The sequence below is a fragment of the Brassica rapa genome, chromosome A01 (assembly GCF_000309985.2).
Source record: "Brassica rapa cultivar Chiifu-401-42 chromosome A01, CAAS_Brap_v3.01, whole genome shotgun sequence".
Taxonomy (NCBI): domain Eukaryota; kingdom Viridiplantae; phylum Streptophyta; class Magnoliopsida; order Brassicales; family Brassicaceae; genus Brassica; species Brassica rapa.
In genome coordinates, this window is record NC_024795.2 from 3,565,139 (window position 1) to 3,584,085 (window position 18,947).

Here is an 18,947-nt window from a genome sequence, read left to right on the forward strand (position 1 = left end):
CAACCAAACCTTTAACCCATACAATTAAACTTTTCGTAGTTGCTTCTATGCTCCATACACATAATAACAAAATCAGACTGAATCACATCGTTTCGTAATATATACCAGTTGCTAGGAAAATGTGTACGATCGGAAACCTATGTTATATGCATGTAGAAAAGTTGGACTTGAGGGTCGAAGCAAGTTTTATTCAAGAATATGGTAAAGTTAACGACCCCATAATTGGATACATACAAACTCTTAAAACTAGAAAAAAAAATATCAAAATATATATATTCCAAGACAAAATATATGCCAAATATATATTGTCCTTAAATTTCAACGAAATTCGAAGTCGAACAATTCCACACGTAATATCCCTCTAGACCTCTTATTATTCTTTCCTCCTCCCACTAGACAGGCCTCTACGTGGTAATGAAGATATACAAACAATTTTGAATTTGGAAATTCGTGTAAAATATCTACAAAGCATGCAACCAATTATATAGCAAACGTTATTTAAACAATTCTTAAAGCTAAAAGTCAAAACTGGCAAACAAAGAAAAAATAAAGAAAGTACTCAAGTACTATTAACCAAAGGGAAAGTTAATACTAGCATTTATCAATACACGACTTTAAAGAAGAGCAGATATCAACTCATAATTTGTAATCTTCTCAAACATACTTTTAAGAATGAAACAACTCGTTTCTAACAGTATGACCATGTTTATATTTCAATTAAGATTGTAAAATAATCTGCTCACCAAATGATGGAAGTAATCGAGAGTCCAGCTGTAATACATCTTGCATGCAATGTCCTGATATTTAGCCTCTTTTGTTCACCCACTCTCCTCTTAACATTACTTATTATTCTCCACCCCACTATATATATCTCTCTCCCTTCTTCTCTCTTCCTCACATTCCTCACCAAACTCCAAACACATACACCCACACGTACGCACACATAACAATGTCTCCTTTCAAAATATTCCTCTTCTCAGCTCTCCTCGCGGCGGCGTTTTTAGCCTCCGCCGCTGACTTCAACAGCGACGTCAACGTGGCTTGGGGAAACGGCCGTGGGAAGATACTCAACAACGGCCAGCTTCTTACTCTCACCTTAGACAAATCATCTGGTTCTGGTTTTCAATCCAAAACAGAGTATTTGTTCGGTAAGATTGATATGCAGATTAAGCTTGTTCCTGGTAACTCAGCAGGCACGGTCACAACTTTCTACGTAAGTTACTTAACCTTTTTTTATGTTATTTGATTTGATAGTTTGTTAGAGTTTTTCTTGATAATTATGTTTTTTTTTTTAATTAAATTCAGCTGAAGTCTGAAGGATCTACTTGGGATGAGATTGATTTTGAGTTCTTGGGTAATATGACTGGAGATCCTTATACTCTACACACCAATGTTTACACTCAAGGTAAAGGTGACAAAGAGCAACAGTTCCATCTCTGGTTCGACCCAACAGCCAATTTCCACACGTACTCAATCCTCTGGAACCCTCAAAGAATCATGTAAAGTCAAAAATTACCTTTCTTGCTTCACAAGTAACCACATTCAAGGGTTTATTTTATTTTTATTTTTTTTCTCATCCTTAATCTGTTTTCTTGGATCAGATTAACTGTCGATGACACACCGATTAGAGAGTTTAAAAACTCTGAATCTCTAGGTGTTTTGTTTCCAAAGAGCAAGCCGATGAGGATGTACGCAAGTTTATGGAACGCAGACGATTGGGCAACTAGAGGCGGTCTGGTTAAAACAGATTGGTCCAAAGCTCCATTCACTGCTTCTTACAGGAACATTAAGATTGATGGTTGTGCTCATTCAAACGGAAGATCGTCTTGTACCTCGACGAAACCAACCTCTACTTGGTACACTCAAGAAATGGATTCGACAAGCCAAGCTAGACTCAGATGGGTTCAGAAGAATTACATGATCTATAATTACTGTACGGATACTAAGAGGTTTCCACAGGGAATCCCTAGGGAATGTGCAACAAGGTCATAGAAGCTTTAAGAGATCATATACATTTTTATCTATTTATCCTCCTCGGCTTTCTTTTCCTTTATATGTAAAGTACTCTGCTTCTTCTTTAGTTACTTGTGTGTTGATTCTTTCGATTGTGTGTATCTTTGTCCAATAAAAGCAAATTAAAGGTGTGTCTACATATATATGTTAAGAGATTGTCTATTGTAAACAAAAATGTGTTTATGCAAATGATAATAGTTGCTCATTCTTTCAGATGAATAATTATAGTTTACTTCACTTATATTGCAAGAAATATGATAAACGTGTTAAATGCATCTAATCTAAATGCAATCACTGGAAATTTCAGTATAAAACCAAATCATATCCTGTTTACTAAAGAATTCATCAAAAGAGTTTAAATACAAATAAAAAATATTTCCAACAGTATTAATTTTCCATCAAAGACTTATCAACTAATCATTTTCCATCAAAGACTCTTAACGATGACAAACAAGTCCATTTAACATTCATACCAAAAATAAATAAAACGTCGTCGGCGCACTTACACGGTGTCGTTTCAGTGAGAGCACTTCGTCACACGTTCCTTTTATTTAATTAAGTTTTATTTTCCTCCGTTTAGTAATTTTCCACTCATCTTCTTCATCGTCAGATCTGATCAATTTCTTCCCGGGAAAATCAACAAAACCAATCATCAATCAATCCCTGCAAATTCCAATTCTCCGGTGAAGCTAACCGTCGGAAACCCAATCGAGAGAATGTCGCACAACGATACAGTTCCGCTATACCAATCGTCCCAATCAGACATCGACGAGATCGAGAACATGATGAACGGCGGTTTCCAATCGGGTCCCGGGTCAGTCCTCCCGGCCCGCCCGCCGAGCCCGATCCGTCCCTCGATACCGGTGACATCCTCCCCCTTCGTCCAATCCAACCTCCCGCCGCTGGCCCCTGCGCAGAAGGTGACGCCAGTTCCCGTCCCTCCGGCGGGAAGCGGGGGCTCGGAAGGTGGGAAGGCGAGCGGGTTCGGGTCTCCGGCGAACACGTTGACGGAGCCGGTGTGGGAGACGGTGAAGAGGGATGTGGGGAGGATAGGGAGTAACCTGAAGCTGGTGGTGTTTCCGAATCCGAACAGGGAGGATCCGGGGAAGGCGCTTAGGGATTGGGATCTGTGGGGTCCCTTTTTCTTTATTGTCTTCTTGGGCCTTACTCTCTCTTGGTCTGCTTCCGTTAAGAAGGTCAAAGCTCTCTTCTTTTGATGCATATGTGAATAAAAATCTTACCTTTAAGCTGCCCTTTTCAAATGTGATTTGAGAATTGGTTTGTCGTTGGTGCTACATAGAATTGAATTGAGAGTTTCTTTTAGGATGATGCTTCACAAAGCATTACGTTCTTAATAAGTTAGAATAAAGAATCAGTTTCTGTCTACTTGGCTTGGCTTTTGGTCTCATTCTTTTGCTCTTTAATTTACAGTCCGAAGTATTTGCCGTGGCATTTGCACTACTTGCAGCTGGGGCAGTGATCCTCACATTAAATGTGCTGCTCCTGGTAAGCACACATTTGATTCATGTATTAGTATTTCTCGTTCCAAGCTTTGATTTCTTTTTGTAAACATCCCACTTGTTTTTGTTTTCTGTGAACAATACAATTTTCAGGGAGGACATATAATCTTCTTCCAAAGCCTAAGCCTTTTGGGCTACTGTCTATTCCCACTGGACGTTGGAGCAGTGATCTGCATGTTGAAGGACAATGTGATACTCAAAATGATAGTTGTGTGTGTGACTCTTGCCTGGAGCTCTTGGGCCGCTTATCCTTTCATGAGCGCCGCAGTGAACCCGAGAAGGAAAGCTCTCGCACTTTACCCGGTCTTCCTCATGTATGTCTCTGTCGGCTTCTTGATCATTGCCATTGATTAATTCCATCTGGAAAAAATGGAAATTCAGTTTGGAAATCATGTGGTATAGAGTAGATAGAGAATTTTCCAACGCGAACTAATCTGAGTTTTAATGAGAGACCATATGTATAATATGCTCTTTAAACACTTTTTTGTTATACTCTGGTTGACTTTACTTTATTTGTATAAGACCTTTGATTATAAGACAAGGCTGTTTTATTTACCTTGCGATACATAATAATGCAAACTGTGCATGACTTTGTATTACGAACTGCTATAGTTTATTTTTTCTAAGGGATCAATCTAATTTGTGTGGAAAGAAGATATACACTATAAACATTTAAATCATAAAACCACAGTAATAAGTTCCAGCAAATATTTTTGTGGTGGTGGTTATTAATCTGACAAAGGCTCGAATTTAAAAACTCTGGTTGAAATCTTCTTCGGTTTTGTTGCATTTAATTGTATAGATATTAGCTTCTGTGTCACACCCCACTCTCAATTATCGTTATGTTTTAACTTTTTGTCTCTTGAAGTTAAATTTTGTTTGGTAGTAGTAAGTAGTAACCAGTGAATAAGTAACTTTGGGGAACGGGTATGCCACAGTAGAAAGACAGAGTTTGCTTGAGTAATACGTCATCTCTTTTTATTAATATTTCTTTTACCTCTTCAGGTCGAATTGTGACAAATTTCTCAAACACACCAATTTTTAATAATAAGTTATTTTCTTGCATTTGCCGAAATGAAAATACCACAAAGGCGGAGTCGATTTTTTCATTAATTTGAATGAAGGAGAAATAGAAAAAAAAATAGAGAGTGGGATTGATATTAAAGTGCATGATTCTTTCTATATTTTTTTTTTGAAAACTGAAATAGAAAATGCCAAAGAGAGTCAGTTTCAGAAGGTACCATCATAACAAACCCTAATTATAAAATGCCAATTGTACTTTATACAGGCCTCTGTGACATTACATAATAACATGGCCTTACAACTTTTGACATTTAACATTGTTTATTCATTGTTGGCCCTTTTGAGTTTAGCTCGGAACCAGAGGATGCTAAACTCCAAAAGCAGAATCACCAACGGATCTCTGTACAGAATCTTTGGTCCAAATTTTTCCCCACAGTATCAACCAATGCATTTGTAGATACCTAATTGTTTTCTATACGTACATCATTTTCATTTTTGATCTTTGGAATTTACAGTTTTCTGATATTGACAATCAATATGGATATCCTTTAGTCTGTTTACGTTACTTAAAGTATGGATTTACACATTTCAAAGCAACTTAGAAAACGTTTTAAGACAAATAAAATAGTAAATTAAAGGCTTTGGGGGTGTTGGGAGATTCTACTGTTCTGCAAAAGTGACTCTAGTAACTTGGGCCTTATCTACTGTCGTTTTCACTCTGTGTCATCTCCTTTTACATGTCTCACTATTTTCCCCTATTTAAAACATTTGAAAAACGTCAATACTTTTTTATTCTGTCGGCCAAGCGAAACATCGACTACTTGTTTTTTCCAGTCTTATTATAATACGATTCATAATTGATAATTTGATTGAACAATTTTTTTTGTTTGATAATTTTTGATTATGGAGACTAACCAATATGGAATTAAGCTGATCAGCCAGGCTTACATAAGTTTCAAGATATCTAGTCTTACAAATACAAACTGCAAACCCAAGTTCTATCAAGTTACACAAGTAAATATTTCTTTAAACTATTTAAGCTTTGATTACACCCGTTAATCTCGGAGTTCAACATATATATTGATTAAAAATGCTTTTAGCTAATTTGGGATTGTGATGAGGTTTATTATGGTGGAATTAGATGGAGATGTGAAAGAAAGTTGAAAGAGTTTTGAGTATTATGGTGATAGACGTTGATATGCAAATGTAGACAAACAATGATGTCCCACGTAAATTCGAGTGTCCTAAAGAATAAAATCACAAAATCCCAACAAAACAACACAAACCCAACTGTAAGTCACACTCACAAACCCTAAACTAGACCCTCATGTTCCCTAATTTGCTTTTACTAGTTACTTCTCTATTTTCAAAAAGGCAACACTACACTGATCATTATCCTTTTGCATTGCCCTTAAATATGATAATCTCTCTCCTTACCATATTGGTATAGACCTCCAAGTTCTATATATGGTGAAACTGATTCAGTTTAAGAGATACCAACCATCGCACTAGCTACAGATTATGAGTTTCCCTTTTCTATGTTTCTTTTCATGCATTAGTTGATGCTAGGGGTGGGCGTTCGGGTACCCATTCGGGTTCGGATCGGGTATTTCAGATTTTCGGGTATTTCAATATAGAGGTCTAGAACCCGTTCGGGTATTTCTGTACTTCGGGTCGGGTTCGGGTATTTTTAGTTCGGATTTGGTTATTTCGGATCGGGTTCGGATATTTAGATTTTGAAAAAAAATATTAAAATTTTCATTTCTCAAGTTTATTGTATTTAAAAATATAACTTTTAGTTAACTAATTTTTTATTTTTAATAGATTGAATGGTTAATAGATTTGGACATAACATTTTAAAACTAAAAAGGCACTAATTTAGTTATTTTTTTTTTAATTTTGGATATAACTTTTTGTTAATTTTTGAAATAAAAAACTTGACATGCATTTTAAGTGAGTAGCAAATCATTTTTTCCGGAATTGTATGTATATCATATGAACTTAAATTATGTGTAGTATCAATATAAATATTTTATATAAAATGAGAGATATAAACTAGAAACATAAGGTTAATTATACATATGTTCGGTTATTTTCGGATATCCATTCGGGTTCGGGTATTATCCGTTTGGGTTCGGGTATCCAGTCTCTCTTTATTCAATACCCGTTCGGGTATTTTGCTACTTCGGTTCGGATTTCGGTTCGGTTTTTTCGGATCGGGTTCGGGTGCCACTTCGGATATCGGGTAACGTGCCCACCCCTAGTTGATGCTTCTGAGGTTTGTAATCTGACTTTATATGTAATAAATCTAAGTGTTCTTTATAGTAATCAAATTTTCTGTAGTGACTGGTAATAGTAAGATTGAACCTCCTTTGAACACACTAGAACCAATCAATAAAACAATACTTCTTACTAGATTGAACCAATCCAGCTAAGTTATCAGTTCTTGGCTGTCTCTTAGAAACTCACCCTTTTTCAGCATTCAAAATTTCAAGCTGTTTCTTGTCCTTTATGGTGGTGTTTCTCAGTGTACTTGTTTGTCCGATTCATTCAGTGTAAATAGTGAGAAAAAACTTATCTGTTTCTCCAGGACTGTCCTCTATATTCTCTCATTCATCGCCTTTCAAGTTGTTCAACTTTTTTCCTCCAAACTTATTACTTCACTTTTTATTCTTTCTTATCACACCGTGGGACAAAAACACAAAGTGGAATAGTACACGATGTGAAATTTACATGTCACATAACCACTACCTCTTGGATGTAATTGATTTTGAAGTCTAGAAACCATAGACCTATGAAAATAATTGAGAAATAGAGTTTGCTTATATCATTAGCACCACACAACACAACCCAATGGTAGTATGTATATCAGTAAAATATTAAAATGACTCCTCCCATTGTCTATAAATTGAAGCATCTCCTCCTTTCATATTCCAACAAAACCACACCAACGTCTCTCTCTCTCTCTCAAAAGCTTTCCCTCCCAAATCTCAAGAACTTCAAAAAAAGTCAGTTTCCTCTGTTTCTACAAAACAGAACAAAGAAAGAGATGAAGATGAGTGATTACTGGACGACAATGGCTTCTCTAGTCGGCATGTTAGCCTTCTGCCAAACAATCCTCCAGCTCGTGTTCCCACCCGAGCTCCGTCTCGCCCTCATCCACCTCCTGACACGTATGCGCCACGTGTTCTCCTCCCACACCTACTTCGACATAACGGAGATAGACGGCGTCAACACCAACGAGCTCTACAACGCCGTCAGCCTCTACCTCAGCTCCTCCGTCACCGTCAACGGCGCCGTATCATCCACCAGCAACAACACGCGCCTCAGCCTCACGCGCGTCCCCAACTCGAGCTCCGTCACCTTCGGCCTCTCGAACAACGACAGGATCACCGACGTCTTCAACGGCGTCACGGTCCTCTGGGAGCACGTCGTCGTCCAGCGCCAGGTCCAGAGCTTCTCGTGGCGGCCAATGCCGGAGGAGAAGCGAGGCTTCACGCTGCAGATCAGCAAGAGAGACAAAGCCCTCGTCCTGGACTCTTACCTCGACCACATCGTCGGAAAAGCGGAGGAGATTCGCCGGAGGAACGAGGAGAGGCTCCTCTACACTAACTCGAGAGGCGTCTCGTTGGATTCAAGGACCCACCCGTGGGACTCGGTGAGGTTCAAGCACCCGAGCACGTTCGAGACGCTGGCCATGGACCCGGAGAGGAAGAAACGGATCATGGAGGATCTGAGAGAGTTCGCGAACGGACAAGGGTTTTATCAGAAGACAGGGAGGGCGTGGAAGAGAGGGTACTTGCTGTACGGACCGCCGGGGACAGGGAAGTCAAGTTTGATCGCTGCGATGGCTAACTATCTCGGGTATGATATCTATGATCTTGAGCTCACTGAGGTTCAGAATAACTCGGAGTTGAGGAAGCTGTTGATGAAGACTAGCTCTAAGTCGATAATTGTTATAGAAGATATCGACTGTTCTATTAGTCTGACGAAGAGAGAGAAGGTTAAGAGGAAGAATAATAATAACGGATGTTATGACCCGGATTTGACTAACGGGTCGGGTTTGATGGACGAGCCGGGTAGCTCGGTGACTTTGTCTGGGCTTTTGAATTTTACTGATGGGCTTTGGTCTTGTTGTGGGAGCGAGAGGATCTTTGTGTTTACTACTAATCATATTGAGAAGTTGGACTCGGCTTTGTTGAGGAGTGGGAGGATGGATATGCATATTCACATGGGGTTTTGTAGGTTTCAAGCGTTGAAGATTCTGTTGAAGAATTATCTGAGGATGGAGGAAGGTGAGGTGGATGGTGTTGTTTTGAAGGAGATGGAGGAGTGTGTGGAGGAGGCGGAGATTACTCCGGCTGATGTTAGTGAGGTGTTGATTAGGAACAGGAGCGATGCGGAGAAGGCGGTGAGGGAGCTGTTGTGTGTGTTGAAGGAGAGGGTTGTGAGGAGGAGGAAGAGTGGTGGGGTTAAGAAGAAGAAAGAGGAAGGAGAACATGAAGATGAAGAAGCAGAGGAGGAACAAGAGAAGAGAGCTTTGGATAGTCCCAATGGAAACAGAGAGTTCTTTGGGTTTGAAGATGAAAAAGATGGAGATGAAGATGCAGACAAGTGAAGGTAAGTGACTGTAGTAGTCACTGTAGGTCTTTGTAATGGTTCATGTGTTTTTTCATTAAGGTTGATATTTGTTCTGTTTTATTGGTTCACTCAAAAATATTATAATCATTATGATTGTTATAATCATATAATATAAGGTTTTATCCATTTTTGCTATAATCACAGTCAAACCCCAATCTTGTGAAACATCCAAATCAATGAAGAGTGGACTTGAGTTTAACTGAATCACTAATGCTATACTCAAACACTTGATGTACATGTTCACTTCTTGGAAGAGGAAATATAAAAAGACATATCATAATCATATAGTATATTGTTTATCTATTTTGGTGATACCGAAGTCAAAACCCAATTCAGTGAAACCTCCATACCATAAAAGGTTTTTACATCCACTGATGATGTCTAAAGATTGGAATCAAGTTATTTATAGGCACTAGGTTGGATTGAATCAGAAGATATTTGTGTTATGTCGTTTCAATATTATTTAAGTATTTGACTGTTTGGGTTATATTTTAACTATCTAATTAATAAATTTAATAGTTATTCGGATTGAGAGAAGATCTTATCAATTTTTTTTTCGGCGGTCTCTTTTCTGGTTTATGTCTCTACCGATCGGCTTTGTCCCAGGTGTTGCATATATCTTATTGATGGTCGTCCGGCTGTTTCTGGTGTCCTAGTTTTTTTTGTCGGTGAAGGATATTCAGCTTTTGTCTCCCGTTGAAGCTTTTCAAGTTTTGATGGCGGCTCTTACCGGGGTTTCCATAGACTATTAACACATGACATAGTTAACTAAATAAAGATCTTCCTTTGCTATAGTCTTCAATATAGCTAAACCAATGACACAATCTATACAGAAGACGGTATTGAAGATGGAGTTTTAAAGTAAAACAATGAAAATGGACAACGGAGAGTCGGAGACCAAACCATTTACCCAAGTGTAATTGTAAATCAGTTTGAGGGATGTTAATATTGGACAGACCAAGTTCAAAAAGGCTTGGGCTTTGTAACCGAAACCTGAAAGAAACGCCAATTTATGTCTACACTGGAGCACGAACCGGTCTTGGTAAGCATTCGTGTTAGTGGCTGAGACAGAAAGATTGTGCATTTTGGAGAGCGTGTGATTAGAATGATGTTCTTTTACCAAATTGTAGTAATCCTATTATAGTAATTCAAATTTCATTAAATGTTTTTTTTGTTGCTGATATATTAATGTCTATAGATTAGTTGAAAATTTGCCATCACAAGGGTTAGACATACCACCCGTAACTTAAAATCACCATTGAGTTAATTAATTCGCGAAAAAAATCTGAGAATGCGTCATTAGCATTTGACTCTCGTAAATAAATTCCATTTGAGTTGGCTAATAACGATGGATGTTTGTTGAGGGACAAGTGGGTGGGGCCACAAAACCAACATCCCCTTGATGTTTTCTCAGTTCCTAACGCTAGCAATTATCCCCTGCGGGTAAGACTATTTTAAGTTAAGCTGTCTACCAATTAAAAACAAGACATTTACTAAATAAACATGTTATCTTCTTTTATTCACCTTCCCATTAACGTTTTTATTAAATTAAAAGCGAAGAAGCAAAAAAAAGATCAGACGAATTAACAAACAACACAGAAAGCTGGAAGAAGAGAAAGAAAAATTCCTTCTTTCCTGCAGAAGAAAAGAGAAGAGAATCTATCGAACATAAATCTCCGATAGGTTTTGCTGTGTAGACCAGACCCTTTTGCTCAATCGTAATTTGTGAAAGATGATGGTAGCTAACAGCTTCGATCTTTGGCAAAAGGATGTCTTTTTCTCAGCAGCAGAGGAGGTTCAAGAATCTGCCGATGCGTATGTCCTTTTTCTTTTTAATCTCGTATTGATTGGTTTGTATGTAGCTTGTGATGTTGAAAGTGTTAGTCTTTATATGGTTCTTTGAGTAATTGTGAATTGTTTGGTTGTAGCATGATCAAAGGTCCGACCTTTATGTGTAATTTGATTTATTACCAATAGGTGATGGAATTGAGTTATCAAGTTTCAGTTTTTTTTGTGTGTGCTATTGTCTGTGTGTTCCAGAATGGAATCTGCGTATAGGGTGTGGGTTAAAGAGAAGAGACAAGGTCGAGTAACGGTAGAATCAGACCAGCTCTGCATTGAACTTCAAGCTGCTTTGAGCACTGCTAAGTGGCAGGTTCGAATCCACACTTACCACAAGTTATTTTGTTCATTTATTCAAATGAGTGTATTGTTTGTGTAATGTGAATCAGCTGGAAGAGTTTGAGAGGGCAGTGAGGTTGAGCCACGGACATTGCCGGGACGACACTACCTTAACTCGGCATAAACAGTTTGTCAACGCTATTGAGAACCAGATCTATCGAGTGCACTGTGCTCTCCAAGAGGCTTTAACCGAGAACGGGAAACAGAAGCCTTTGCGTTTGGTGGATCTTAACAAAGAAGAGCGTGATGACCTTGCAATGTTTCTCTCTGGCTCTTCTCTTACCTCAGAGAGTAGCATCAGCTTGAGAGACTCCTCAACAAGCTCCTGTGTGATAGACATTGACGAGGGAGGTAGCCCTGAGAGTGCTGATGCTATAATCCGCGTGCAGCAGGCTGATAAAAGGTTTGGGACAAGAAGGACATGGAGTTCGCCGAATGTTCCTAATGTAACTGCGTTGAGGGTTAGTGTTCCTGTTGATGTGGAGGTAGAGGAGAAGAGGAAGAGGCTTGTGTTTGACGTTGAAGACACTCCTAAAGAGAAAGGATCTAAACCTATGTTTGGTTATAACCTAGTAAGGTTCACCTCATCTCTATACGATTGTGTTTGATTATAGTTACTTAGTTGTTTTATCATTTTTTTGCAGATCTTTGACAGAGTCAGATGCTATCAAAGGCGGTTTCGTGTTCCATATAGCAGACCGGTCCAGCTCGTTCTTTCCTTCACGCTAATCTTGTTTCTTCTATGTGAGTCTCATCTTCTTTTGCTTATCATGAGTTACACTTACACCACACCATTGTTCTTTAACAGTACCAATTTATTTCCATTTTGCAGTAATGTTTGGAGTTTATTAGTCTTGAGAACTTTAAACTGTGGTTTTGGAAACTCTCAAGAAAGTTTGACAGGTGAATACTAATATTCTGAAAATCCAAATCATAACTTTAAAGATTTGTACAATAATCTTTAAACGTTACATCCTTTCTTGCAGGTTTTTTAAAGATTGTTGCGTATTAGTGACACACCTTAGATTCTACATGATTCAACATCCCTCAAGAAAGATGAGAGATTGAAGGCTTTCTCAAGAACAAGCCTGCCTTCTTTTACTTTCTTTTATCCTCAAGAAACATATATTTAGGAACTTGTAACTTCGTAGGTCTATTTGTAAAGTATACTAAAAAAAATTGTGTGAAATCGATACGGTTAAAGGTTGTTGAAGTTCACTATGGTCCTTTGAAAAAATTGGATTTTTGAGTATGGTGTTTGATAGCAACCAGTGTAAGATTTTGAGAACCTAAACCGGGTTTTAGGAAACTCTCAAGTAAGATTGACAGATGAATGAATTTTCAGAATCTTGACTCATTGCGCTAAGTTTTCTAAACCAATCTTTAAACACATAACAATCACCATGTTTTCTTTGGTTGTTACATTCTTATATTGTCGGCTTTTTGTACAGATTCTTCTGTATTGGGCACATACGTTAGATGCAACATGATTCAGACTCTTCAAGAAGGAAGAGGTGAAAAGCTTTGTCAAGAGCAAACCTCAGGTAAAAGCCAAAAGAAGGATAAGCTACATTTAATAAACTTTAGACGTGTCCCTGAAGAAACCCAATGCGTGTTGTGTTAAATGATATCTCCAGTTTTTGTTTGTCTCGCTTTGGAGCAGACAATCTTTGTCACCTGGACCCCTTCACTTACTTCGCAAGTCTGTGGTTCGAATCAGTGTCTGATCTTCCTTTTAAAATGCTCATTACCAAACTACCAATCTAGGTCAATTATTATTATAGTGAAATTATAACTGATCATCATGATTGATAATTGCTTATGATGGGTAACCTGCATATGGTGAAATTATACTTTTGATAATACAAATATCCAAAGTCGCAAATGCGCGATTCGCAAGACAAAAATAACGTTTTCTTACCATATGGTGTAGTAGTTTCATAGACACATGAATATGTTGAAATGGATTTAATTCTAGAAGTCTCTGGACAAAAAGACGGTGAACGTCACAGTCTCTAAGATTGGAATTTGAATTATCATACCATATATGAACCATGCATTTCGAAGCACAAATAAATGCTCACGAAGCTTATATAACTTCCTGTCTATATCAAAAATCGACTAGTCCCAGAGGGAAAAGTAAAATAATAAATTTTGTTCATGTCCTTCTCGTGCCAGTTCTGATCATCATTCATTCCTCCATTACCTAACCAATTAATTTTATAAAAATTTGACGATTCTTATAATATGTATTCAAATATTCAAACAAAATGAGCTGAAATACAAAAGAAAAGAAAAGAAATGTATATAACATAAAGAAAAGGGTATGTTATGGTCCAAACTATTATCGATATTGTTTAACAAAATAAATTACAATATCGTGGCTGACAAAAGAAAAATTACAATATCGTTATATCTTATAGTAAATGACGGTTATATTCTTCTCAGTCGCAACAAAACGAGTACGTAGCCACAACACAATGGTTCTTAGGGATAATATAGTAATTTAAACATGTGGAAACCAAAGCGGTGTCGTTGCAGCGACACTTGTGGGCTCCTTGCAACTCAAGGCGTTGAGAAACCTCCAAGAAGGAGACGGTGAGGACCCTCGAGTTCTACGAGGTCTCCGGTCAGCGGGAGACGGGAACATAACCGGTGGAACATTCCGGCGAACCTGACGGCTCTTTATATTCCTCAGCTCGGTTTCCGGCGGGAACTTAACCATTCCGAACATGATCACATACCATCTCGGTTTAACACTTTTTCTATTTCCAGACGAGACCGTTTCAGGCTTTGTCGTACTTTTTGTCGGAGAAGCGTTTCCACGTGCGGTGGTTGATCCACGTGAGAGGTTGCGATGATCTAGAGAACGGCTTATCCTCATGGGTCTTGCATTGTCACGTGCCACGGGACGGTTGAGCTTGTTGCCTTGTATAGTGGATAAGGGCTCGGATCTTGTGCTTATGCGAGGGCGAATGTACTCGGGAGATGAAAGGATGGCATTTTGGTAATTTAAGGGGATGATTTTGCCGCCGAAGATTATGTTTTCTGCCGGAGAACAGTCGTTGGAGGTTGAGGTAAGGAACTCAAAAAGCTCTATTGATCGTTTACGTTGGTCTTCAGTGGTGGTTGTTGTGGTGGCGGTGGAATTGGTGTTTTCGGTGTTGAGGGGAAGATCTCGGAGAGAGAGTGCTTCTTCTAGGTGATAGTGAAATGGCGTTGTGGGTTTAGGGTTTTGGAGATTGGTGTTTTCTGAAGTTTCCATATCTTTTTAGGGAAAGAGAGAGAGAGAAATAGAATGAAGAAAGTTTTCAAGTTTTTGTTACCACACACACATACATATATATATACTACTGTTTCAATTGTTTTAACAAAGAAAATAAATACGACAACATGCATGTTTGTTTACATCCTATCCCATTCTAGAATCATAATTGCAAGTTACCAACATCATCATTAATTCAAAGCATCCTTCTGACTAAATTGGAAAATCAGTTTATGTTTTATGTAAAAAAATCACTATATGTATGATGTATCGATCAAACCAACCGCATATCCGATTTACATATTTTGAGAAATCTATATAGCCTGTAAATATATTGTATACTCTCTATCCTGCACTAAAGGCAATCTCAAACATCATCGATTAACTTGTTCACCGATAATCTTCCCCAAACCTTGAATAAGACGTGTTAAAATGAGTAAATTTGGTTTTAGTAATTTTTTTCCTAATCCTCTATACATGTTTACTACTCTACGAACAGAACCTAGTATATAATTATCAGACATGCTGTTTTGTTAATCAAAACCTTGCTACGTATCCACCCATGAACCAACAAAATATTCATAGCGTATAAGATTAGTGACCGCTAGATCTATATGTCATTCACATGATCATCTTATTGAATTATGATTTATTTCGTCTGAGAAAATTGTGTGATCCAAAAGTATGGTCTAGACTCTATACTGATAGTGATAGATATAGTCAAAAGTATTAAATAACTTTTACCCAATCGATTTTGAATTTCTGTGAAATAGTGATATGAAAGTTTACATTAGAATATTGCGTTTCTAATGTAGAAATTAGAATATTGCGCAACTAATTTTCCAAAGAGAAAGACTTGTATCCCAATAGTTCCCCTTCTTACATACGGATGCCAGAGTTTAGGTCCAAATATTTTTTTTTTTGCTCTGAGGTTAATCACTATAATAAATTTATCCAAAACAGTTTTGATTTTACCAAAAAAAATACTCTTTCTCTGTTCCTAAAATATTCATATTCTAGTTTTTTCACACATTTTAATAAAACACATTAAATTTGCATAATTTTTTGTGTTTATCTTCTTTCTATAATTTTAAGCCAATAAAAAATCAATAAGTACAATTAAGTTTTTTGAAGTTTGCAATTAGTTAATAAAACATGCATTGAAAATAAAAAAAAAATAGATCTTTTATGAACAAAAATTTTCTCTAGAATATGTATCCTTAATGAATGGATGGAGTAACTAATTTTCCAAGTTGGAAATACCAGTATTTCAGTATGTATTAATTATTACAAAATAGTATAGTTAAAAAACGAAATACTTTATGATTTCCTACTTTTAGTTTAGTTGCATCAGATTTTAAAGCTTTTACATAAGGATGTCTTTAGTGTACGCAATTAATGGAACCCTGCACGGCTACACCAAAAAGTTTCGCATCAATTGTTTATGTACGCCTGATATGTTGCAAAGTTTTGATAAATTATTTAGCAGATACTCATACACTGTATCATAAAATTTCATATGTATAAATAAGTACTATCGCATATATATAAGAAATTGTACATATATACTCCATGTGTTCTTAAAAAATAGATTTTTTAGTGTTTTCACACATATTAAAAAAACACATTAAATCACTATAGTAAATTTATTGTTTTATGTAATTTTTAATTTTCAACAACTTTTAGCAAATAGTAATCTAATAAAACTAATTAATTTTTTTAAAGTTTACAATTTTCTCATAGAAAACATAAAATATACATTTTTTTGAAACAAAATATTTTTTAAAAACATGGATCTTTTAAGAATAGAGTGAGAGTGAGTATTAAATAAATACAAACTCACTAAATATATGTTATAAATAGGAATATAAAGTTCTCACTAAAAAGAACAACGTTTACACAAGAAAATGTATGAAGTATTGTTTGTGGAAAGATAGTCAGGATTAATTAAGAGGAAGACTAAGACATGGTGATTGGTTGCAAAATAAAATGAAACAAGTGTTGACGTATTAATCAGTGCGAGTAAATGAGGTTAGCGAGAAATGATGGGAAACTTTTGTCGGCCAACACTAATTGCAAACGACCATAATAGCGCACTGGTGAAGAAGCTATCCTGCTACAGAATTTAAAAAGAAAGAAATTAAAGAAAAAAACTCATGGAAGAGTATCAGATCTCTTAGAAACACAAAGAGTTATAAGAACAACTTTTCTTATTAGCTTTAGAAACTACTCAAAACTAAAGCTCTCAATATGTTTCACTTAGATCATATGGAACACCTCTCCATTAGACCTATATTTATATGAAAGACAATTCCCTTTAACATGTGGGATATGGAAAACACAAACCTAACCTAAATAGAAACTTCCTTTTCCTATTTCTAGGTTTCCTTATTGTGTTTATCTTAATATATTAAACATCTAATAATATGTTAAGTTTCCACAAGCTTGGAATTATCCAACATTCACCCCCTTAATTCCAACTTGAATTAGGGAGATCAATTTCTTGAACTCCGATTAAGCTCCTCATTTGCTTGAACTCAATCATCAAGTAATCATCCTCCACCACACCATGGTGTGTGAATCCACCCATAGAATTCACATCTTTCTCAAGGTTAGACCGGATGCTCTCCTTGCTTCCGTACCGCTCCTTCTTAGAATCGGCCCAGTTCTTGTAGAACCTTCTCATGACCTCTTCACTTAAGTTGCGATGAGTCTTGTGGCTGAAGTTCACTGCAATGATAACTCTGGTCACATCCGCCATCTTGCGTACGTGAGCTCTGGTAAAGATGTCGGCCTTCTGCTCAACACCCAACAGTTTTATCTCTGGTTCATCTTCATCCTTTGAGAACCTTGACTTCATTGGTACGTGCGTTGTGTCGCACGCTTCCACCTTTGTGTCACACACTCCTCTGTGAGTCGTGTTACACACTCCTTCGTGAGTCGTGTTACACACTTCCATCTTTGTGTCACACAGGATTCCTTGAGCATACCTCTCTTGCTTTATTCTGATTCTGTCTGCTCCTTGAATCACCTCTATGCCAAGGTAGTACGTTAGCTTACCTAAATCTGACATCTCGAACTTCTTAGACATCTCCTCCTTGAATTGCCTAATCACCTTAAGCGAAGTTCCTGTCACAAATAGATCATCAACGTAGATGGCTATGATCAAGACGTCTCCTCCTTGAGTCTTGCAGTACACTGATGGTTCCTTCGTGCACTTCTCAAATCTCATCTCCTTGAGAACCTGATCGAGTTTTACACTCCATGCTCTGGGTGCCTGGCGTAACACATGCAACGTCTTGTGTAACACACAAACTCGATCATCTTCTCCTTTCTTCTCAGAACCAGTCGGTCTATCTACAAGCTCCCATATCTTGTTTCTTGTGATAGACTCCAACTCGTCTTCCATAGCTTCAACCCAATCTTCTTCACAAGATAGGTTAAACTCATCTGAGGCAATCTCTCCTCCTCTATCGGTGCATTCTAGATTGAACACATCTGAGGCAACCTCTCCTCCTCTATCGGTGCAACCTAGATTGAACATAGCTGAGGCAAACTCTCCTCCTCTATCGGTGTGAGATCTTTTGAACCGATAGAATGCCTCACGATTATCTGCTGGTGTTGGTGGTGCACTTATTCCACACAAATCTCCAAGCAATAATCCTAATGGCTTTGATGTACAAACCATGGCCTTAGTCAGGAATGAATCTCTGATTTGCTTCCCTGTGAAACATGTGTTACACACGCCTTCTTCGTGTGTCACACTCGGGAATGAGTGTCTCCTTTGCTTCTCTGCGATACATGTGTTACACACGCCTTCTTCGTGTGTTACACTCTGCATTCCTACGACCATCTCCTTCCTTACCATGTTGTTCATCACTCCATAGCATATATGTCCTTGTCGAGCATGCCACCTCCATGTAGCATCTACGTCCCTGACATGTAAACTCTCTGAGTAGCTTATCTCCATAGGGGTCTTGTAGAGACGGTTTGGAGATCTTGTCACACTAACTAGCAACCTTCCATGCGAATCTGTGAGCGTTAAGTAGACATCTTTCATGTTAACCTCACATCCGTTCTCTGTTGCTTGCCCAAGACTCAATATATTGTGCTTCAGATCAGGTATGTAGTATATGTCTTTGAGTGCCTTCTTCTCACCAGTCTTGCACACAAAGGTAACCACACCCTTTCCTACAATGTCAACACACGATCCATCACCAAACTTCACCTTCCCTTTGGTGTTGAGATTCAAACTCGAAAAGAACTCCTTGTTCCCTGTCATGTGATTGCTCGCTCCATTATCC

The 18,947-nt window shown here is 37.7% G+C and overlaps 5 protein-coding genes across 6 annotated transcripts; 4 read left to right on the forward strand and 1 right to left on the reverse strand.

The window, feature by feature from the left end:
* Positions 1 to 878: 878 nt before the first annotated feature.
* Positions 879 to 2,226, forward strand: LOC103852789 (xyloglucan endotransglucosylase/hydrolase protein 24). The gene is made up of 3 exons (XM_009129693.3): positions 879 to 1,213; positions 1,306 to 1,499; positions 1,602 to 2,226. Exons 1-3 carry the CDS (start codon positions 950 to 952, stop codon positions 1,990 to 1,992), a joined length of 849 nt encoding a protein of 282 aa, XP_009127941.1. The 5' UTR covers positions 879 to 949; the 3' UTR covers positions 1,993 to 2,226.
* A 228-nt stretch (positions 2,227 to 2,454) lies between these two features.
* LOC103852799 (protein YIPF6 homolog) lies at positions 2,455 to 4,116 on the forward strand. Its single transcript, XM_033292766.1, has 3 exons — positions 2,455 to 3,209; positions 3,445 to 3,519; positions 3,627 to 4,116. Exons 1-3 carry the CDS (start codon positions 2,730 to 2,732, stop codon positions 3,885 to 3,887), a joined length of 816 nt encoding a protein of 271 aa, XP_033148657.1. The 5' UTR covers positions 2,455 to 2,729; the 3' UTR covers positions 3,888 to 4,116.
* Positions 4,117 to 6,484: 2,368 nt separating this feature from the next.
* LOC103852809 (AAA-ATPase At4g30250) lies at positions 6,485 to 9,335 on the forward strand. The gene has a single exon (XM_009129712.3). It carries the CDS (start codon positions 7,441 to 7,443, stop codon positions 9,172 to 9,174), a length of 1,734 nt encoding a protein of 577 aa, XP_009127960.2. The 5' UTR covers positions 6,485 to 7,440; the 3' UTR covers positions 9,175 to 9,335.
* A 1,391-nt stretch (positions 9,336 to 10,726) lies between these two features.
* Positions 10,727 to 12,637, forward strand: LOC103852820. 2 transcript variants are annotated; one of them, XM_033292576.1, is made up of 6 exons: positions 10,727 to 11,012; positions 11,238 to 11,352; positions 11,429 to 11,955; positions 12,023 to 12,122; positions 12,211 to 12,281; positions 12,365 to 12,637. In XM_033292576.1, exons 1-4 carry the CDS (start codon positions 10,930 to 10,932, stop codon positions 12,105 to 12,107), a joined length of 810 nt encoding a protein of 269 aa, XP_033148467.1. In that variant the 5' UTR covers positions 10,727 to 10,929; the 3' UTR covers positions 12,108 to 12,122; positions 12,211 to 12,281; positions 12,365 to 12,637. The 2 variants fall into 2 exon arrangements, with proteins under 2 accessions (XP_033148467.1, XP_009127969.1); XM_009129721.3 differs by having other exon boundaries at positions 10,735 to 11,012; positions 11,429 to 11,950.
* A 1,028-nt stretch (positions 12,638 to 13,665) lies between these two features.
* LOC103852831 lies at positions 13,666 to 16,785 on the reverse strand. The gene has a single exon (XM_033292579.1). It carries the CDS (start codon positions 14,641 to 14,643, stop codon positions 13,885 to 13,887), a length of 759 nt encoding a protein of 252 aa, XP_033148470.1. The 5' UTR covers positions 14,644 to 16,785; the 3' UTR covers positions 13,666 to 13,884.
* Positions 16,786 to 18,947: the final 2,162 nt, after the last annotated feature.